We start from the raw sequence: 23,489 nt of genomic DNA on the forward strand, positions 1-23,489 counted from the left end.
AATATGGCCCTTTTTGCTTTTTGCCTTGGGTTTCTCTGCCCTCCACTTTTACTTTTCTTCTTTCTATCTTTTGCTTCTGCCCCCATTCTACTTCCCTCTGTCTCCCTGTATAGGTTCCCACCCCCTGCCATATTAGTTTAACCCCTCCCCAACAGCACTAGCAAACACCCCCTAGGACATTGGTTCCGGTCCTGCCCAGGTGCAGACCGTCCGGTTCGTACTGGTCCCACCTCCCCCAGAACCGGTTCCAATGTCCCAGGAATTTGAATCCCTCCCTTCTGCATGACTCCTCAAGCCATATATTCATCTGAGCTATCCTGCGATTCCTACTCTGACTAGCACATGGCACTGGTAGCAATCCTGAGATTCCTACTTTTGAGGTCCTACTTTTTAATTTAGCGCCTAGCTCCCTAAATTCGTCTCTCATTCTTCTAAACTCTAGAGAATATAGGCCTAGTCTGCTCAATCTCTCCTCATAGGACAATCCCCCATCCGAGGAACTGCAGTCTCATATACAGTCTGAATGTGGTGATACTCAGCAAGTTTGCAAGGGACACCAGGCATTGTTTAGATGTCACTCTCCTGTCATGATGAACAGTGACAGTGTCACTGAACGCACTGCCAGGCAAAAGGCATGGATATATCTTTTCACAAGAACATAAGAATTAGGAGCAGGAATGGGCCATTTTCAGTCTTTTAGGAGTTAACCAGCCTGTTGAGACCAAGCATAGTACATGATAACCAGTCTTCCCAGAGGGGATCGCACAGAAACATATAAAATTCTGATGGGATTGGACAGGTTAGATGCAGGAAGAATGTTCCCGATGTTGGGGAAGTCCAGAACCAGGGGTCACAGTCTAAGGATAAGGGGTAAGCCATTTAGGACCAAGATGACGAGAAACTTCTTCACCCAGAGAGTGGTGAATCTGTGGAATTCTCTACCACAGAAAGTTGTTGAGGCCAATTCACTAAATATATTCAAAAAGGAGTTAGATGTAGTCCTTACTACTAGGGGGATCAAGGGGTATGGCGAGAAAGCAGGAATGGGGTACTGAAGTTGCATGTTCAGCCATGAACTCATCGAAGGGGGTAATGGCCTACTCCTGCACCTATTTTCTATGTTTCTATGTTTCTATCACAGAATCTTTGAGTTGTGTAGTTGAGTGTGATTGATGTTATTTATCCAATGCATACTGCACACACATACGTGTGAAAGGATTCGTAGAATTGGAGGTAAAAATGCAAAGCAGCCAGCACTAACCTCTAAATGATGCAATTCCTCTTAAAATCAGCCTACTTAATTTGTTATGTAAGGTGCCAAATGCAAATAATCTGTTTTGACACTGAGGAACAAATTGTGCCTGCCCTGGAGGGAGGGTGGATATCTTGAAAATAAAATTGCTGCCATTGTTTTCACGCACATTCACGGGACTGTTTTCTGACAAACACTGAAGAGTAGTCAACGTATGTTTACGAGAAGAAAGACTACAACGAGACCAATTCAGGGGAAATAATTTGGGAAATTCCTCTCCGATCCTCGGAGACAATCAAAGTGGGTTCAGGAGATCACAGTGACCATGAGGTGCATACTCAATATCCCACCTACCTTTCATACGCAGTGACGTTAGCCACAAGAAGGAACTTGTTCAGCTCCTTTGTGGGCTGTTGCAAAAAATCTGCACTCAACAAATGAGGCGGTAACTTGCTCCTGTTGCTGATAATGCTCTGGCTGAAAGAAAAATCTCCTGCCTAGTTTTAAGCTTACATCGGTTATATGCATGACCCCCTTCCCCTCTCATTTTTCTCAAGCCTATCCAATTCTCTGAGCTTGTGCTGTCAGACTCCTGCGCGTAACACAGCCTTATTTATTCATCACTTGACCAGCAGGAGGGAGAACACGAGATCTGAAGAAGCATAGCTGACACCAGCCTGAAACCGGTGAAGCCCAGGCCATTTTTTCCAATCCCTCGTGCTGAAGCCGATTAATCATAACTTGCCATCACTGCAGCCGCTTCACTAATTACTTAAAGCTGTGGGGGTTGAGACTTTAAAAAAAACTTTAAGCAGATGCTGTGCATGTATGAGGCACATTGGCAGGTGTACAATTGTTCAATGTTTTTCTAATATCCTGTGGCGGTGCGCAGAGGATATGGAGCACAGTGGTGCTGGTTAGCTGCTAAGATGGAGTTGCAAAAAACACAATGGAAAAAAAACTGATGTGATTTTCTTAACATCATTCAAATTAATGTGATTTATTGTGACAGAAGTGTCTCTAACAACATTTCATAGGGTAGAAATGACATTCGTCAATGTTATCTTACAAACGCTTAGCACACTTGCAGTAAATTCATCTTTCTGGTAAGTTCAGAGAGGTATTAACCCACTTAAAATAGGAAGGAGGGGAATTTGATACAAGTGCACTAAGCATTGACACAATAACACCAACAATAGTATTTTATACCCTTGTGTTTTTTTAACCAAGCATTTAGTGAACAAGAGATTTTTTTTTTTTTTTTGAAATTCGTAGCCAATCGTTCCAATTCTTTGTCAAATCACAAACGCCAGAGGTCACCTTGGGCCCATTCAAGGATCACTCTGCACCAATGCTCTTAGCCAAAAGGCCTAGAGCCACTGCACCGTTCCTGGAAGTACTGCAATACCAGGTTCGTGCCATGGAGGTGGATGAGTCAGGTCCCCCACACACCTCCGTGGAGGTGGATGGGTCAAGCCACCCCACCCACCTCGAACAAGAGATTTTACTGCAGTTGTACAGGGCCTTGGTGAGACCACACCTTGAGTATTGGGTGCAGTTTTGGTCTCCTAATCTAAGGAAGGACACGCTTGCTATTGAGGGAGTACAGCGAAGGTTCACCAGACTGATTCCCGGGATGGTAGGACTGACATATGAGGAAAGACTGGATTGGCTAGGCTTATACTCACTGGAATTTAGAAGAATGAGAGGGGATCTCATAGAAACTTATAAAATTCTGACGGGATTGGACAGGTTAGATGCAGGAAGAATGTTCCCGATGTTGGGGAAGTCCAGAACCAGGGGTCACAGTCTAAAGATAAGGGGTAAGCCATATAGAACCGAGATGAGGAGAAACTTTTTCACCCAGACAGTTGTGAACCTATGGAATTCTCTGCCACAGAAAGTTGAGTCCAGTTCGTTGGACATATTCAAAAGGGAGTTAGATGTGGCCCTAACATCTACAGGGATCAGGGGGTATGGAGAGAAGGCAGGGGTGGGGTACTGAGGGAATGATCAGCCATGATCATATTGAATGGCAGTGCAGGCTCGAAGGGCCGAATGGCCTGCTCCTGCACCTATTTTCTACGTTTCAATGGGCCCAAGTTTCCACATGATTTGCGCTTGATTTTTAGGAGCAACTGGTGGAGAACGGACTATCTTAGAAATCGCAATTCTCCACATTTTTTTTTCTGCAGTTCTAGTCAGGTAGAACAGTTCCACTTTGGGACAGAATTTTTTCTTCAAAAGGGGGCGTGTCCGGCCACTGATGCCTGATTTCAAAGTGTCCACAGTGAAAACGTACTCCAAACTAACTTAGAATGGAGCAAATGAAGATTTTTGTAGAACTGAAAAAACCTGTTCTACACATTAAAAAATCAGGCGCAGGTTACAAATTAGGCGTCCAGAACGAGGTGGGGTGGGGGGGGGGGGAGGGGAAGTCATTAAATTCTATAATAAATCCTTATTTATACTTATACAAATATTATACAAATAAATCCAACCTGAATAAACATTTATAAGCAAAGAAAAGATTAAATAAACCATCTTCCTACCTGTGTGAAAGTGCTTCAGGCAGGCCTTTCGGGACGGAAGGCTGAACAGGCCGGCCCAAGACTTCGGGCAGGGCCCGTCCCCAGCACCAGATTTACAGGTAGGTGGTGTTGGGTCGGGGAGGTTCGGTTCGGTTCGGGTCGGGGGGAGGGAGGGAGAGAGAGGGAGGGGGGGAGGGAGGGAGAGAGAGGGAGGGAGGGAGGGAGAGAGGGAGGGGGGGAGGGAGGGAGCGGGGGAGAGGGGGAGGGAGGGAGGGAGGGAGAGGGAGGGGGAGGGAGAGAGAGGGAGGGGAGGTCAGGTCGGGGAGGGGGAGGTCAGGTTGGGGAGGGGGAGGTCAGGTCGGATCCAGTCCGGGGGCGGGGGGGGTGGAGCGGGAGCAGGAGCGCGGGTCGGGTCGGGTCGGGTCCAGTCGGGGTGGCGGGGGGTCGAGGGAGCGGGAGCAGGAGCACGGGTCGGGTCGGGTCCAGTTGGGGGGGGGCGGGTGTCGGGTCGGGTCGGGTCCAGTCGGGGGGTCGGGTCGGGTCCAGTCGGGGGGGGGAGCGGGTGTCGGGTCCGGTCCAGAGGCAGGCGGGAGGGGGAGAGCGGGTGTCGGGTCGGGTCTGGTCGGGGAGGGGGGGGAAGCAGGAGCTGGCCGTGGGAGAAGCCTTATTCACGCAGCCCCAGTGCGGCCATTCGGCCAGGGCTAGGGGCTGCGTGCTTCGGGCGCCTGGAGCTACTGCACTTGCGTGCCCACTGTAGCGCGCATGTGCAGAGGTCCCGGCACTGTTTTCAGCGCAGGGACCTGGCTCCGCCCCCCCACAGCTCGTGCTGGCTGCGCTGAGGGCCAGAGGACCTGCAGGTAGGTGGAGAATACGGAGGATTTTTTTAGGCGCACTTTGTGGCGCGAAAAACGCGTGTCCAGGTCGGGACTGCGCCGTTCTAGGCGCGTGTGGAAACTTGGGCCCTATGCCTCTATGTAAAAAATAATTGAGTATGCTGAGAACATAATAGTTCCCCTCACATATGCTCTCTCTTAATACACAGCTGCTTCAAAGCCTCCCTGATAAAGTGCAACATCCCCACCGGCACCCGGGAATCCCTGGCCAAGGACCGCCCTAAGTGGAGGAAAAGCATCCAGGAGGGCGCTGAGCACCTCGAGTCTCGTCGCCGAGAGCATGCAGAAAACAAGCGCAGGCAGCGGAAGGAGCGTGCGGCAAACAAGACTCCCCACCACCCTTTCCTCCAATGACTGTCTGTCCCACCTGTGACAGAGACTGTAATTCCCGTATTGGACTGTTCAGTCACCCAAGAACTCACTTTTGGAGTGGAAGCAAATCTTCCTTGATTTTGAGGGACTGCCTATGATGATGATGATTAAAACAATGAGATGGCCTGAGGTCTTGTGTAGTTTCAGGCTGCAAGATGCACTTTGTAATGAAGCTCGTTAACAATCGCTGTGCACGTATAGTTCACGCAAGATTATAAACACAAAATTATATTTAAATTAGGGAATATATCCCCACCACAATTCAACAGCATGAAAATGTAAGCAAAGGAATACTGTCGATTTTATATGAGAGATGAATGAAATACCATTAGTGCAGTGAAGACTTTTCAAAAGTAGAATCAGTTTAATAAACATAAGTACATAAGAAATAGGAGCAGGAGTAGGCCATTTGGCCCCCGAGCCTGCTCCGCCATTTAATATGATCATGGCTGATTTGATCTTGGCCTCAACTCCACTTCCCCACCCGCTCCCCATAACCCTTGATTCTCTCATCGTTCAAAATCTGTCTATCTCCACCTTGAATATATTCAATGACTCAGCTTCCACAGCTCTCTGGGGTAGAGAATTCCAAAGATTCACGACCCTCTAAGAGAAGTAAGTCCTCCTAATCTCTTAAATGGGCAAGCCCTTATTCTGAAATGACTAGATTTCATTTTATGATAGATTTGTCTGATTCTGAGAAACACAAAGAATAATACTCTTGGAAGTTTGGCCCAATAGAACTCTCTGTTAGTTACTGTGAATTAAAAACATAGGTCCCAGGAGTCCCGATCTGCCGCAATGTGCAGTGGAGTGGTACTCTCGGTTACCCATGGTCTTGGCTGTCGACTCCATCCTAAATTGTGGGGTCAGTGTCCTTAATATAATTGGGGTGAGCAAGTGGCCTGAATCTGAGAGAGTGCATCAGAGATAGATAGATTTTTGGAGTCTAGGGGAATCAAGGGATATGGGATAGTGTGGAAAAGTAGAGTTGAGATCGATGATCAGCCATGATCTTATTGAATGGTGGAACATGCTCAATGGACTGTATGGCCTACTCTTGCTCCGAATTCTTATGTTTTTAGAGGCGCCTGCCACAACACGTACTAGGAAAGTTGCAGTGGCAGCATGCCACTCAGAGCAGAAGCCCAGAAATGACCAAAGAGGGACAGGTGCAAAATGTTTTAATGCTGCTCTTGGCAAGCTAATCGATCGCCTCTTGGATCGATTACCTTTCCCTAGTTCAGTACCAGGGCCTTTACCAGGCCCTCAGCAGAGAGTTCTATTGGGCCTTACAAGTGTGGAACAAGCAGAATTCCCAGGGTAGCCCACAAGTTTTTTTTTGTCAAAATATTATTTAACAGGAGAGAAGTAGCCCGTGTAGCCTGGATTGTGGATTTTCATTATCGGAGAACATTGGGCCTAAAATTGCAGTTGGAGGTTTCCGTCGTCCGAATGCCTCCAACCCCAAAAAAATTCACTATTCTACCTATTGGTCCTGGAAAAATGTACGATCCCGATCGGAGGCCTAGGTTCGCTGCGCAGTGCACGGGGATCTGTCTTCGATGTACTCAAGTCCAAGCTGGAGTCACGTGGGCCTGGACAACCAATCACAATGCAATGTTCTCATTGATAATAATGGGAACTCCGTTTGAGCGAGTTCCCATTATTATCAATGAGAAAAAAACCTAAAACACCCAAACACAACATAATAAATAAATAAAAAACACCTCACATATTAACAATTAATTGAAATTAAAGTTAATTAAATGTTATAGAAAAAATATATATTTTTTGGAATTTTTTTTAGTGTGTTTTAATACGGTTTAAAATAAACTTACCTGAATGGACAGGGTTTTTAAAACATAAAAATATGTTTTAAAATTTAATTTTTATATGTTTTAAAACTCTTACGCTGGTAAAAGTAGGCTGTGCCCCTGCTTTCACCAGGTGTAAGAGCCTCGAAGGACATTTGCTGGGCAGGAGTTGGGCAAATAGTCCAATCTCGGCCGTGCGAATATCCTTCCTGCAGGGATGCGTCGAACTGTCAAGGCAAATCTTGACAGATCGGAAAAGCCGGTTTTCGGCACACACACACCGCGCCCCAAAAACTGTCTTTTCCGATCTGCCAAGATTTGCCTTGACAGATCGACGCAGCGTGCCCCGAAAACCTGCTTTGCGAGGCCTCGCCGGGTCTGTCCGCACTCCGCATGGACCCGATGAGGCCGGAATTTTAGTCCCATTAATTATCCATAATCTTTTTGGGTGCACAGGAAAATGACCTTGAATAAAATAATTTTTCTTTGCAAGCGTGCAGCCCTCTTCATAGGCAAGTTCTGTATTAATACTGATCAAGGTACTGTAGTGTACTTACTGTCCATGCATTGTGCGCAAGTAGTGTCCATATCTCCACAAGGTTTCACCACACCCTCCCCAGGGGGGCACAGAGAACAGCATTTTCCACTTCTAGTATATTGTTCACTTTCGCAGGAGTCCTGGGCATTGTACATAGACACCTTTTAAAAAAAAATTCAAATGACATGAAATAATGAGAAATTTTGCATACATTTTAAGGAGTCAGTACATATCATTAATGTCTGTAATCCAGTGAACTGTAAGTAATTCCCCAAATATTTAGTTTGCTTGAAGAAACTGAAACCATGCTAGAATGGTGTCAGTTAGTGCATTGCAGATAAACGGCAATGCAAGTATTTTGCTCTATCTTTGTCGCAACGTGTGAAAATATTGTTTACTGGCAATATTGCATGCAGCCCAGAATCAAACTGTGATCTGCAACCAGTCTATGGAAATGGTTCAGTTAGTTATTGCTGCCCTAACAACATCTTGTATTTATATAGCACCTTCAACGTAGTGAAACATCCCCAGGCGCTTCACAGAAGTGTTACAAGACAAAAAATAAACTTGCCAGATAAGAAGAAATTAGCACAGGTGATGAGGTAGGTTTTAAGGAGTGTCTGGAAGGAGGAAAGGGAGGTAGAGAGGCAGAGAGGTTTAGGGAGGGAGAGGCAGAGAGGTTTAGGGAGGGAGTTCCAGAGCTTGGGGCCTAGGCAGCTGAAGGCACGGCCAGCAATGCCACCGATGGTTGACCGATTATAATCAGGGGTGTTCAAGAGGCCAGAATTTGAGGAGTGCAGATTTCTCGGAGGAGGTGAGGATTGTGAGGCTGAAGGAGATTACAGAGATAGGGAGGGGCAAGGCCATGGAGCGATTTGTAAACAAGGATGAGAATTTTGAAATCTAAGATAGCACAGGGAAGGAATGGAACCTTGCCACAGTCCAACATTGTGCAATGGGGAGATAAACACGTGTATTGTAGTTAATAATGAGTTGGTTAACATTCAAATCATTATTCATCATTTATAATATATCTGTCTATATAAGAGATTAAAATGCTTTCATATAATGCACACTTTCTGCAAGTGTTATTCCAGCTCATGCTCTCATCACAATGTTCTCACTCGCCATGAGCAACACCATAGTACTATTATAACGACTGTACAGCTAGTGTGCATTTCCTGCCACTCACATTTCAAGTGTCATGCTGAAATTTCTGTGCCACATTTCCAAAAAAGCACAGAGAAAAAAGAACTCTCCAGGAACCTATGCAGTCTTTGCTTTCTACATGAACTCGTCCAGTGTTTATATAACAATTAGACTGGAACTGACATACCTATACTTTAGCAGAAGAATCATTTGTTTGACTTATCAAGAGCAGTGCAACAGAATATTTGTTATAAAACACATTTGCTTTAGGACCAGAACTACATGTTCCTCTCTTTATGAAGCATGCATCCAAATTACCACAGGCAACACCGCAATCATACTTCTATTGTGTAATCTTAGTGTTGAGTGTATGTTAAAGAGTGCAATGTGCTGCTAGGAGATCAGCTACCGAGTATGTTCCAGTCTTGAAACATGCTCACACAGTCATGTGTTATTCCAAATTTGGTGCCTAACTGTGTCAGTGGACTAGCAAGCCACTCAGTTGTATTCAAGGTGGCGGCGCACCATCACCTTCTCGAGGGCAATTAGGGATGGGCAATAAATGCTGGCCTTGCTGGCAATGTCCACATCCCGCTAACGAATTTTTAAAAATCATTAGTTATAATTGCATTTTGAAAAAGTGCCATAGGTGAATAGACAACATTCAATGTCACTGTGTAATTTCCATTTTAATATATGTTATAAGCAGCAAGCCTTTCTGTGCATCTTATCAACTGGTGCATTTAATCTACAAACATTGGGCTATTCAGTTGTTTGGTATGACTGTTATGCTGATGCACAATCATATGCTTTATGGCAGTGAAAGCAGACAATAGCAATACTGCAGCAATTTATTTCATTTTAAAAGTTTTTATTCTGACGGGTTAGTAAAAAAAAAATCTAAGCTAAATACTGGGCCCGCTACCACTGACATTTCCAGGGATGTGGGCATCGCTGGCAAGGCTGGCATTTATTGCCCATCCCTAATTGCCCTTCAGAAGGTGATGGTGAGCCGCTTTCTTGAACCACCGCAGTCTGTTGAAGTAAAGGTTTGGCTAGGCCATTTCAGAGGGCAGGTAAGAGTCAACCACTTTGCTGTAGATCTGGAGTCACATATAGGCCAAATCGGGTAAGGACGGCAGATTTCCAGATGGGTTTTATACGACAATCCAGTAGTTTCATGGTCACCATTACTGATACTAGCTTTTTACTCCAGGTTTTTTTAAATTTAATTAACTGAATTTAAATTCCCCAGGTGCCATGGTTGGATTTGAACTCGGATCTCCAGATCATTACTGCAGTAACATAACCACTATGCGCTGTGGCCAATGTAAGCACAAAAAATGAGATATAACTTGTGGCAACTTGTCTCTCCCTTATCCTGCCCAACATTGATGGTGAGGAGATGCAAATTGGCCTTAGAGAAGGTTGAATGCCCATATTTGGATGCATTGTAATAAAGCATTAAAATAACAATCACATACCTACCAATACCTACAAATTAAACGAACTGAAGTCCTTCCTCACTGCCGACTCCCGCAATCGCTGGCCTGACCCCGTGATCCCCCCCCATGATGTCTCTGCCACACTCCCAGCCCCAAGCCAGCCAGCTTCAATATCCCCTTGCTCAGTACCTGTACCATCCAATTTAATGTGACCACACCTCGTCCAGAAAAATCCCTTATCCAGAACAGGCCAGGTCCCACGGGTTCCGGATAAGGGACGTTCAACCTGTACTGGGATATGCACTTGAAATGCCGTAACATACAAGGCTACAGATCAAGAGCTAGAAGGTGAGATTAGGTTGGATAGCTCTTTTTCAGCCGGCACAGACACAATGGGCCAAATGGCCTCCTTCTGTGCCCCAAATTTCTATGATTCTATGATACTGGCCAGTCTTTATCCCTGGCATCAGAAAAATATCAACCAAATGCTGCAAAATAATGCTTTAGAGAAGAAATTATTTTGTAATAAAACCAACCTCTTTGACCAAGCTCACCTGCCCTAATTTCTCCTTATGTGGACTGGTGTCAAATTTTGTTTTATGACACCCCTGTGAAGCACCTTGGGACGGTTTACTATGTTAAAAGCACTATATCAATACAAATTGTTGTTGTAATCGGTTTTTTGCAGCATCAAGTGTACAATACATATATACGGTCTGTGTTCCTGAACACACGCAGAGTTGATGGTGCTCTCAAAACATTCAGAGTAGGAAGATGATGTTCCTCTGTTGACGTCTCAGGAGTGGGAGCTCAAGAAATTAATGTAATGCTGCATGGCTTGAATAATTCATGCTGGTCTTGAAAAGGGGAAACAAAAATAATTCAATGTCTCCCTTTAACGTTGTCTAATGAGCTTTCTGATTGTCACTAATGTTGCAGCAGTGAATCCGAGCAAAACTCCTTGGCCGAGATTTTCCAATCGAACGGGATTGGTGGTGGGGCAGGATTTGTGCCCACCCAGCTCCACAAGTGCTGACCCTGGAGGGTTGCGGAGATGAGACTCGTTTAAGTTTCTTTTGGTGGGCTCCCATTAGTCGGTCCAATGCTGTCTAGTCACCTGCCGCAGCTGGGGATGGTGGAACGTGGCTGCAGCACCTAGCACAGCATATTGCAGCCAGCAGGTTTGGGGACTGACAATTTTTATTAAAATCAATCCTAGGCAAGGTGGGCCTTTAATTTGGTCAACCAACGTCCACCATCTTAGTAGCAATAGAAAGAAAAAGGAGGAAGAAAAGGGAAGAAAAGAGATGGAAAAAGAAGGAAAAGAGAAGGAAAAGAAAATAAAAGAATTGCATTTATATAGGACCTTTCATGACCACAGGACATCCCAAAGTGCTTACAGCCAATCAACTACTTTTTTTGAAGTGAAGTGTAGTCACTGTTGTAATGTGGGAAACACGGTAGTTAATTTGCAGACAGCAAACTCCCAGAAACAGCAATGGGATAATGACCAGATAATCTGTTTTTTAATTATGTTGATTGAGGGATAACTATTAGCCTGAGGACACCTGCTCTTCTTTGAAATAGTGCCCTGGGATATTTTACATCCACTTGAGAGAGCAGACTGGACCTCGGTTTAACATCTCATCCAAAAGACGGCACCTCCAACAGTGCAACACTGGGGTGTCAGCCTAGATTATTGTGCTCAAGTCTCTAGAACACAATGGCCTTCCTCACCTCCAGCGTCACGAAGGTGATAATAATGGGGACGGCATACTCCTGTGATTAATGCATCATTTAATAAAGCCTGCCTAAATATGGAAGTGGCAGCAGAGAGAAGAATGGCTCCCACCACATTTTCTGCTCCAGACAATCTTCGCTACTGGCCAAAGTCGGTTGGCAGCAGACGGAAAATGCAGGCTCTTGAGTCTTGATACTGGATTATAATCTTTTTTTCTCATCAAACAGCATTTCTTCCCCCACAACATTGTAGTCGATATCAATTGTAGCAAGGGCAAGTGCCTTGCAAAGTTGACTTTGGTGTTTTTAGAGACTACAAAATGCGAGGAGAATTTTGCTGTTCTACGAGCAAACCCACAGTGTTCCCATGACCGAATGCACGCACCGACTGTGATCGACCTGAGCATCCATTTTGCTTCTGTTTTTCAGAATATTAGTATTAGAATGTGTAGCTGTGTATCAATTATTTGCAATGTCCTCTGTGACTGCTTTCTGGGAGGGTCTTTTAGTTGCCTTTGTGAATGAGAAAATGCACACATAACCTGCATTCAACGTTGAATCTCAGGGGTTTGGGGGGGTGGAGTTGGCATCAGTCTGCCTATGTCTGTATAAACAGTCCCTCATCAGGTCTGGGTTGTGTGGCCAAACACCTCAGGCTTCTGATATAGCCAGGTGGATATGCTTTGTGTCAGAATCAACCTCCCCTGGTTAAAGCAGATGCCCGATATTACTGTAGGGCTAATCAAGATGGTACGTGAGCTACCTCCTGTCATTGTGGGAATAAATGTAACAGTTGCTGTGTTCGCTTCAGTTCATCTGGAGATTGCATGTATGAGTCACGATGGAGAGATTTGATACCTAATTTATCATGGAAACATGATAAAAGTTACTGGAGAGAATTGCTAAGATTTTTGACATTTTTATTATTTTGAAACAATTGAAGTAAAATTAAATAAAGAACTGTAGCCTATCTCTTCTGCCATTCCATTATGGTTTGCTTAGGATTAGTCTAACTTTACTATAAATGCAAATTAATAGTTCTAATCTGAGCTAACAATCTGTCAATGTGATGCTTTCCATCTGTTGTACTATACAGTGAATCCTGCACTATTTCCAGTTCCTACTCCAATGCTAAACGGATTTATTGTTACCCTAAGGCCTACTATATTGGGTATTATCTGGTGCACATATGGGTCTGCGGGCAAGTGAATGAGTTGCCCAGCACCCAACCTCTGTTTGATAGTTGCTGAGGTGGAGATGGTGCTCCATGAGGGAGGAAGGAAGATGATCCTCCATGCCACCCATGACACCATCCCCAAAGGTCAGCAATGCACCATGGCTGCAAATAAATGGAGACAGACCTGAGGGTGCAGATAACTATTGGATCACTGCCTGAATCAGCCCTATAAAAACATAGAAACATAGAAATTTACAGGGCACAAGGAGGCCATCTCGGCTCATCAGCAGCCCTAAAGGTTACATACAAACCCATGAACACTAACGGAAAGGCAGAGAGCACCCAGCCCAACCAGCCTGCCCCACGCCACTGCAACACCCCTTATACTAAAAACATCTTCACTCCATCCCAACTGGAGCCATGTGATCTCCTGGGAGAGGCAAAAACCAGATAAAAACCCAGGCCAATTTAGGGAGAAAAAATATCTGGGAAAATTCCTCTCCGACCCATCCAGGCGATCGAAACTAGTCCAGGAGATTATCCTGGCCGTATTCTATTCCCTGCAGTACTTACCATTACTCTGGTGCATGATTCTTGCAAGTGTACTTACAGCAGATGGTACAGCTCTGCCTTTAGCTCTCTGCTGACCCTGTGAGGTAGGTCGGTTAGGTCACCAGGGGGTACAGATATGATTGGTGGCATCTTGGCATGTGCGGCAAATCAGACTTTGCTAGACGATAATCTCGCTGACATTCCCGGTTATATCATCATCATCATAGGCGGTCCCTCGAATGAGGATATCTTGGTTCCACACCAAAAGGAATGAGTTCACAGATGTTTCAACGAAGGACCCGATATTCCAGTCCTGAGCTCCAGGGGTGGAAGATGCCTGTGCGTGGATTTTATTTAAACGTGTGGTGACCGTTGCACATCAGCCACCACACGGGCTTGACAGAGCTAGGCCTTTATCCAGTGGCAAGGATTAACCAGGATGACTGGAGACCTGCTCTGCTGCACGGACCTAATGCGCACACATATTGCAGTGTGGGCTGGCCCGTGCTGCCCCTGGGCCCTCGGCTCTTCTGGACCCGGACCCCATTTGGATCACCTCCGCTATTATCTCTCGCCGCTCCTCCACCACAATCTCGCGCCACTCCTCCGCCACAATCACTCGCCGCTCCTCCGCCACAAAACATTCGCCGCACCTCCGCCGCGATCTCTCATTGCAGCTCCGCACCAAACATTTGCCACACCTCCGCCATGATCACTCGCCGAATCTCAGCCATGATCCATGAGGAAGCATGGCATAATGTGATTGGGATGCTTCTGATGAATCAGCCAGCACTGCAGTTAATCTGGTCTTCACGTATCATTTTGTGCCACCAGGTCTACTGTCACAGGCTCCGTCAGGAACTGGAGCCAACAAATGCACTAACCCTCTTCCAAGGTGAGGTATGTGCACCTCTGTGAGCGCAGGTGAGAGAACAAACAACACCTCTTGCACTACCTGATCTGCCTGGCATCTGCCCATTGCACCTCTACTGGTTCTTCTCAAAGTTCCATTGCTCACCGACTTGGACCCTCACCGCTCTGCTTTATAAAGAAAAACAAAAATAGTGGGCAGCTAAACTGCCTGTTGTCAGCCACCCAGCTCTGTGTAGAGCTCCTTTGCCCCCAATACCTGGCTGCTGTGTGGCGTCCAACTGCAGGAAAGTGAATTAAAGAAACATTCTAAACACTTATTGCTTCTTGTGCATACACACCGTGTATGTAAATGGGCAACGTTGCAGGGTTTCCCCCCCCGAGGGTCACTTTCAGTATTGAGGCACTATATCCCATTGGTGACTCGGACCACATACTTTCACCTCTGCAACGTTGCCCAGCTTCACTCCCAGCCGTGTCGAAACCTTTACCAACACTTTAGGTGGGTAGCACTCTCACCTCCAAGTCAGAATGTTGTGGGTTCAGGTCCTACTCCAGGGACTTAAGCACAAAAAAAAATCTTAGGCTGACACTCCAGTCTAGTGCTGAGGGAGCGCTGCACTGTTGGAGGTGCTGTCTTTCGGATGAGATGTTAAACTGAGGTCCCGTCTGGAAGTATTTCACTATTGCCACTATTTCGAAGAAGAGCAGAGGAGTTATCTCCAGTGTCCTGGCTAATATTTATCCATCAATGAACATAACAAAAACAAATGATCACATTGCTGTTTGTGGGAGCTTGCTTGTGCACAAATTGGCTGCCGCGTTTCCCACATTACAACAGTGACTACACTTCAAAAAGTACTTTACTGGCTGTAAAGTGCTTTCAGACGTCCGGTGGTCATGAAAGGCGCTATATAAAAAGCAGAGATATAGAGGGATTGGCATGGGGGAAAAATTGTTTTGTGTTAGAGTGGCAACTGGAGGCAGCAAGAAATGCTAGAAAGCCAGATGAATGCCCAAATGGCAAGAGCAGAGAAACAAAAATCAAAAAAGCATTCAAAAATGGCCTTGCAACTTGCAAAACAATGGGCCGGGATTTGCAGTCCCCACGGGTGCGTACGTGCCCTTAGAGGCAGCACAAACTCTGGGTTTGGGCATCCGCTCGTGGGAAGCCTCCGACCAGAATTTCAGGCCCACTCTTCTTGCTGTGATCTGTAGCGATTTTTCTTAGTTTTAAGTAATATTCTTGGATTACTTTATCGAAACCATTTACTATTTTATATACTTCAATGAGGTTCCCCCATAGACATTTTCTCCACACACTGGAGGTGTACTGAGCAGTGTCATAGGATCTTCAACATCACCTGAACAAGAAGATAGAACACCCTGGGTTGGGGTGATGAGTTGCGATGGAGTGTAGAATGTTTTAGTGTAAGGGGTGCCGCAGTTGTGGTGAGGCGGACTGGTTGTGTTGGGTGCTCTTTGCCTTTCCGTCATTGTACATAGGTTTATATGTAACCTTTAGGGCTGCTGACCAAGGGCCGTGTGGCTCTTTATCGGCTGGCGCAGACACGATGGGCCGGTATGGCCTCTTTCTGCGCAGTAAATTTCTATGTTTCTATGTTCCTAAGTGAACATCTCATCCAAAGGACGGTGCTTTTGACAATGCAGCACTCCCTCAGTACTGCACCAGAGTTCAGCCTACAGTATAAAGTCAGCTCTCGGTTTAGGACTTGAATCGGGAACTTTTTGACCCGAAGGGGAGAATGCTACTAACTGATCCAAGTTAACTTTTACTATTATTGTATGTTTCACTTTGCAGCCTCAGCCCTTCAGTGGGTCCCTCGTTACCCTGGCAACCTCAGTTTTTCGGCGCAGACCTTAAGCTCCACCCACAGAGCTTAAGGACAATCTGCGCCACTCCAAAATGAAAGTTTATTCGGACGAAACTTGCAACTTTTTTTTGCCGCAGTCGACCACTTAAAAAAAATAAAATCGGACGTACCTCTACAACTGGGCCAAAAATCGGCAGTGTGAAAAATTGGCCCCCCAAGTCCCTTGTTAAATCTCCTTGTCCTAATTCTGTTCCATTCATGGTATAGTTAATTTTCACCCTTTTTCAACCAATGTGCAATACTTTCATAGAGTCATAGAATGGTTACAACATGGACGGCAGTCATTCGTCCTGTCGAGCACGTGACGGGCATCTGCAAGAGCACTTCAGCTAGTCCCACTCCCCCGCCCTTTCCCCGTAGCCCTGCAATTTTTTTCTTTCAGATAGTTATCCAACTCCCTTTTGAAAGCCATGATTGAGTCTGCCTCCACCACCCTCTCAGACAGAGCATTCCAGATCCTAATCACTCACTTTGCAAAAAAGTTTTCCCTCATGTCGTCTTTGGTTCTTGAGCCAATCACCTTAAATCTGTGTCCTCTGGTTTTCGACCCTTCCACCAATGGGAACACTGTCTCTCTATCTATTCTGTCCAGACCACTCGTGATTTTGAACACCTCGATCAAATTGCCTCTTTTTTTTTACTTTACATTTAAACTTAATTTCATCGTTCTGCCAAATTTCATAACCAACAAAATCCTTCCAGACATCTTTAGGTGCATTCACTGCCTCTGCCTATCACCCCATTTTAGTGTTGTTCAGAAAATTTGACAAGCTTACAGTTGAATTTGCGATCCAGGTAATTTATGTGGAATAGAAACAATAGGGTTCCAAGAATTGGCTCCTGTGGAACTTCACTCAATACCACACCTCGGTCGGACACGACACCTGCGGTGAATACTCTGTTTCCTATTTTGTAGCTGGTTTATGAGTCTCGTTTTTTTTGGATTCCTGTGGCTTTCAGTTTAATTTTAAGTCTTTCATGTGAAATTTTTCTAAACGCATTCACAAAGCTAAACATTGCAGGTGTGAATGGAGGGAGAAGCAATGTTGTCACATATTCACTAGTTCAGATTCTGGGTTTTCATTTCCATTAAACTAGTCTTAGTTTACATTGGGTTGATTGAAACCACTCATGATTGTCTTAACATGTTATGAGATATGAAAGCTATGTAATTGTATGTTATCATTATCCTGCCCTTATTTTTAATCCCATTTTCTGCCTGGTTGTCAACCAACGCCATTCGATTTCATGTTGTATCTGTTCCTGGAATAACATTTCATCCTCCTAACAACAGTGACTTCAGCCAATGATGTACTCTTGAAGTGTAGAGCACTTTGAGGTGTCCAGTGGTCATGAAAGGCGCTATATAAATACAAGTCTTTCTTTCTTATATTCCAAATTCTCCTGAACATTTCAGTCCTGAATTCATGAAATGCACTCCCAAGTAGGTAATCTTTCCTGGCAGGAGCACATATTGGAAATTCGGTCATGCACTCTGCACAATTTTACATGTAGACAGAAAATTAAGGGGACCACATGCCCAAGTTCCCAATATATCTTCCCGATAGGCGAGACTCCCCATTGGGGGCACAATTTTATAATGTCAGCCTATAAATCTAACTCTTCTCCTTTCCTGTTTCCCTATCCTTCCATTTTATATCCCTTTGGGATGAGCTCTGTTTCCGTCATCCTTATGACCTCACAGTTGCCACAGAGACATCCAGTTCAATTATTTTATTCCTAATATTTCTCACATTCAGGTATAGGAAATTAATTGCAGTCTTTACTTGTTCCTTAGTTTATTCACTCAGAGTTTGTGTTTACTTACTTTGGCTGGATTTACATTTGGCTATGTGTACGTCTCACCCTTCCTCTTGACCGCTTACAAACTCCGATTATCCGCATTTGAAGTCTTAGCACCACCCCCTCCATATCTACTTTAAAATAGACCTCAATTCCTTTCTCTATACTATAAGACAGATTTTACAAGCCCAAGGCATGGCAATCTACCTCACCAAGCATGGGCACGAATTGTAAAAACATGGGTGCATTGCCCACGATTCTCCATCCATTGACTTCAATGCAAGGAACATCATAAGAAATAGGAGCAGGATTAGTCCATTTGGCACCTCGAGCCTGCTCCACCGTTCAATAAGATCATGGCTGATCTGATCTTAGCCCCAACTCCACTTCCCCGCCCATTCCCCATAACCCTTGACTCTCGCCATCGTTCAAGAATCTGTCTATCTCCACCTTAAATATATTCAATGACCCAGCCTCCACAGCTCTCTGGGGTAGAGAATTCCAAAGATTCATAACCCTCAGAGAAGAAATTCCTCCTCATTTCTGTTTTAAATGGATGCCCCTTTATTCTGAAACTATGCCCCCTTAGTTCTAGATTCCCCCATGAGGGGAAACATCCTCTCTGCATCTACCCTGTCAAGCCCCCTCAGAATCTTATGCGTGTCAATGAGATCACCTCTCATTCTTCTAAACTCCAATGAGTATAGGCCCAACCTGCTCAACCTTTCTTCATAAGACAACCCCTTCATCTCAGGAATAAAGCTAGTGAATCTTCTCTAAGCTGCCTCCAATGCAAGCATATCCCTCCTAGGTCATGGTCAGCCAATTGTGTTTTTTCAATCAAATGTCCGTCATGGGTCAGTACACGGATTATCTACCCTTATAGCACGTCTCTCCGATCCTGCCCTGTTTAGATGTCAAAACCAAAAGCACCCAGTTGTTTCCAAATCCAAAAGTATCTTACTGAAGTGGTACCCATTATCTAGGCATGGCTAGGTTTTCACATTAGCTGGATATCAGGTTGTCTACGGGCAAAATGCAAACAAGTGTAATCCACTGCTCCCTAAAACCATATCTCCATCTCCCTCAAATCTCAGAACCTTCTGCTACATCTGCATGATGGTACTAACTCTCTGCACAATCAATTTACTATTTTGAAGGCAATTAATAATGAATTTGAAAGCAGTTTTCTTTTGGGAATCAGAAGACAATCTTGCAATGGCAATGGTTTCCTGCGCTCATAATTGCTTCCATTTTCCATGACAACATGTTCTCAATTAAATAAAATGTAATTCCACTTGACAACACGGTGCCATGGTTCCCAAAGTGCTACAATGCTTTGGGTCGTTCGTGCTTTATCAGCCACACATACATATACATATATATGTATTATTAATTATATATATATATATTTCATTCTATTTTGTTACAATGAGCACAAGTAATTCACAGCAACACAGATACTGTAAAGTAAAAAATAAACTTGGGAATCTACAACACGACTTGTGTCAATAGATGTGTCAGTACGTGGATTGCTTTTATCCTTGGGTCTCAAGCGGACTCTTTCTTTGCAAGCCCTTTATAGCTTGACAAGGTAATAGCCAAGTTGGCAGTGGGTCAAACTGACCAAGCCGAAAGAGAGCTGGCAAGCTGTTCATGTTGTCTTTGGAGGGACTTGTTTGAAGTAAGTTGTTCTTATCAAAATCATCTGTGTGAAAATGTAACTAAATTCTTTGTGTCAGGTATCTAGCTTGCCAAATCTGATGATAAATTGAAAGGAAATTTAAAAAAAAAATAGAATCCAGCTGGCATCAACTACAAAAGACTAATCAGTCACAATTAGTCAGTTCCAATTGTGGGGGCCTTTTTTGATTAAGCTATTCAGTCAGGTTGATTGTGCTTTTTATTGTGGAGAAGTGTTTGAAATTTACAAATGTGACTGCATTGGAAATGTTAATTTGGCTCACTGGGTAGCAATCTCACGTCGGACTCAGAAGTTGTGGGTTCAAACCTGCACTCAAGTGCTTCAGCATGAAATCCAGTATTGTATTGATGAAGGCGTTACCTTTTGGATGAGACATTAAACTGAAGCCCTCTCTGCCGGTTCAAATGGACCCAAGAAAGACAGATCAGAGTATTTTCTAAACGGCGTGATAGGTGGAACTGTGGATGAGCAGAGAGATTCAGGGGTCCATTTACAGAAATCATCAAGAGCTAGTGGACAGATACCAAGAAAAAAATAATTAAAAAGGCTAATGAAATATTGGCCTTTATCTGAAGGGGGCTTGAATACAAGGGTGGAAGATATGTTACAGAGCTCCAGTTAGATCCCATCTGGCGTGATGGCATTTAGTTCTGAGCACCACACCTCAGCAAGGATATATTGACCTTGGCGGGGGGGGGCGGGGGGCAGGGAGAGCAGATTCAGCAGAACAATAACGGGGCTAAAAGGGGTCAGGGCAGGTTGCATAAACTAGGCTTTTATTCCTTTTGAATATAGAAGATTAAGCGGTGATCTAATTGAGGTGTTTACGATGATTAAAGGATTTGATAGGGTAGAGAGAAACTATTTCCTCTGGTGGGGGGAGTCCAGAACAAGGGGCTTAACCTTGAAATTAGCTAGGCCATTTAGGGGTGACGTCATGAAGCACTTCTTCACACAAAGGGTAGTGGGAATCTGGAACTCTCTCCCCCAAAAAGCTGTTGAGGCTGCGGGTCAAGTGAAAATTTCAAAACTGAAATTGATCGATTTTTATTAGGCAAGGGTTATTATGAGTTACAGAACCAAGGCGGGCAGATGGGGTTAAGATACAGATCAGCCATGATCTGATTGAATGGCGGTACGGGCTCGAGGGGTTGATAGGCCTCCTCCTGTCCCTACATTCCTTCCTGTGTTCCTAACAGTTCCCATGGTAATATTTAAATTAGAACATAGTTCTTCTGCCAAAGTAATTAGTCTCATTTGCTGTTTAAGGAATCGTGCTATGTGCAAATTGCCTGCCATGTTTGCATACATAACAGTGACTGCATTTCAAAAATAATGCATTAGTTGTAAATTGGTTTGAAATGTCTTGAGGATGCGAGTGTAATGTTCACACTGAAAACATACAATGAAGGAATGAGAAGAAAATCTGAAGGAAATACAAGTATGAAGAAAGACTTGATTTGTTTTTCATTAGAACAATGCATATTATAGGGCGATGTGATAGAACTACTTAAAATTATGCAAGGATGGCACAGGGCAGATGGGGGTAGACTGTTTCCAGTAATTGAGGGATTTGAACTAGATACAAGATGAACTGCACCAGATTTCGAATACAGAGCAAGAGAAACCTCTTTACACGGAGAGGTGTGGCATTCACCTTCAGGGTTAATGGTTGAAGCAATTATTATGCCAGCAGTCATGATTAGATTGGAAAGGTGAATGGGGATATGAGAAAAGCATGTAAATGTGGGGAGGACGATTTGCTCGCATGGAGGGTAAATGCTGACACCGACTGATTGGGCCGACTGGCCTGTTTCTAAACAAAATGTTGCAACTTTTATAAAAGATAAAGAAAGACTTGCATCTTTGACGACCTCAGCATGACCCAAAGCGCTTTAAGTACTTTTGAGGTGTAGGCACTGTTGAAATGTAGGAAACGCGGCAGCTAATTTGCACACAGTAGGATCCCATGACCAGCACTGCAATAATGACCAATCTGTTGTTGTGACGTTGGATGAGGAATAAATGTTGACCAGGACAGCTAAAGGGATCAAGGGGTATGGAGAGAAAGCAGGAATGGGGTACTGAAGTTGCATGATCAGCCATGATCTTATTGAATGACAGTGTAGGCTCGAAGGGCCGAATGGCCTGTTCCTGCACCTACTTTCTATGTTAGGACACTGGGGAGAAACTTGCCTGCTCTTCTTTGAAATAGTGCCATGTGATCTTTTACATGTATTTCTATGAAAGAGATTTGGGAATTTTTAAGAATATTTTAAGATAATTTTTAAGAATCTTCACCACCCGGTGCTAATCTGGTGGGGCAGATTGCACACTTTATAGAACTGATCTGATTTTTATAACCGTTAAATCAATGGAATATAAATCAGGCAGGTTCTATAAAGGACATGCGATCCACCCCATCAGATTAATGTCCATATGGTGAAAATGAAAGTCTACCCCTATATTCTTGTATAGATAATATTCTCAAGGAGGGCGATGTATTTATTTTCCTGACTGTTTTGCCTCCAGTGGTCTCTTCCAAACCACTGCTTCTCTGCCCAAGAGGACAAGCTGGAGCCTTGATTCAAAAGAGCTGCGTCTTAGCCACTAGGTCCCAGTAACAAATGGCTTCATAGATTACCGTGCCAACACACTGCCTGTCAGTCTTTGATTCCAATCAGAAGCATCGGAGACTGGAAGAGTCAGTGCCAAACTGTTGCTGAATGTTCCAGGTTGGGACTGGGTGTTGGAAAAGGTTGCTGAGCAGTATGGAAAGTTATGGGCATCTTGCTGCTACTGCAGCTCTAGCACAGGCAAACCTTGGCCCTGGAGTCCACAAGGGGCATGATATAGGATGACGTGCAGTATCTGATCAATAAACAAGCTTTCGACTAGCTTATGGAAAGACAATCCGGTTCAGAAAATGAATTGAGCACATCATACTGTAAGCAACACTATGTAAAAACAGTGTTGCTGGTTTTAAATTTCTGTTGGTACTTTCTTTTTAAGTAAGCATATATGGCAGCGCCATGATCTCATTGGCCACTCAACCAGGATCACAGATCAGCCATGATCTCATTGAATAGTGGAACAGGCTCAAGGAGCGAAATGGCCTACTCCTGTTCCTACAAATACAATTTTTTGTTAAGTATATAGAGAAAGGGAGAAGAAAGACTTGCATTTATATAGCGCCTTTCATGACCACTGGACGTCTCAAAGCGCTTTACAGCCAATGAAGTACTTTTGGAGTGAAGTCACTGTTGTAATGTGGGAAACGCGGCAGCCAATTTGCGCACAAGCAAGCTCCCACAGCAATGTGATAATGACCAGATAATCTGTTTTTTTATGTTGATTGAGGGATAAATATTGACCAGGACACTGGGGATAACTCCCCTGCTCTTCTTCGAAATAGTGCCGTGGGATCTTTTACGTCCATCGGAGAGAGCAGACGGGGGCCTCGGTTTAACGTCTCATCCAAAAGACGGCACCTCTGACAGTGCAGCCGCTCCCTCAGCACTGCACTGGGAGTGTCAGCTTAGATTTGTGTGATCAAGGACTAGACTTCCCTCTTCATTTTCGGCAGTTTTCTCGGCGGTATGGCTCTTTTTCGGCGGAAAACCACCCGGCGAAAGCTTCCACTTCATTTTTTTTTTAAAAACAGAGTGCCGGCAACATTTTCAAAATATCGCCAGGGGAGCAGAGCACCCCCGTGCACCGCCGAGAAAATCGCCACCGGCCAAGTTTTGG

The 23,489-nt window shown here is 44.5% G+C and overlaps 1 protein-coding gene across 1 annotated transcript in view; it reads right to left on the reverse strand.

Moving 5' to 3' along the window:
- ngfrb (nerve growth factor receptor b) overlaps positions 1-23,489 on the reverse strand; it is a 180,362-nt gene that overhangs the window by 142,561 nt on the left and 14,312 nt on the right. Inside the window, exon 2 of the mRNA XM_070864031.1 lies at positions 7,423-7,564. Within this exon, the coding sequence (XP_070720132.1) occupies positions 7,423-7,564 (142 nt within the window). The remainder of the gene's footprint in view (positions 1-7,422; positions 7,565-23,489) is intronic.

Source organism: Pristiophorus japonicus, chromosome 21 (genome assembly GCF_044704955.1).
Source record: "Pristiophorus japonicus isolate sPriJap1 chromosome 21, sPriJap1.hap1, whole genome shotgun sequence".
Lineage (NCBI taxonomy): Eukaryota > Metazoa > Chordata > Chondrichthyes > Pristiophoridae > Pristiophorus > Pristiophorus japonicus.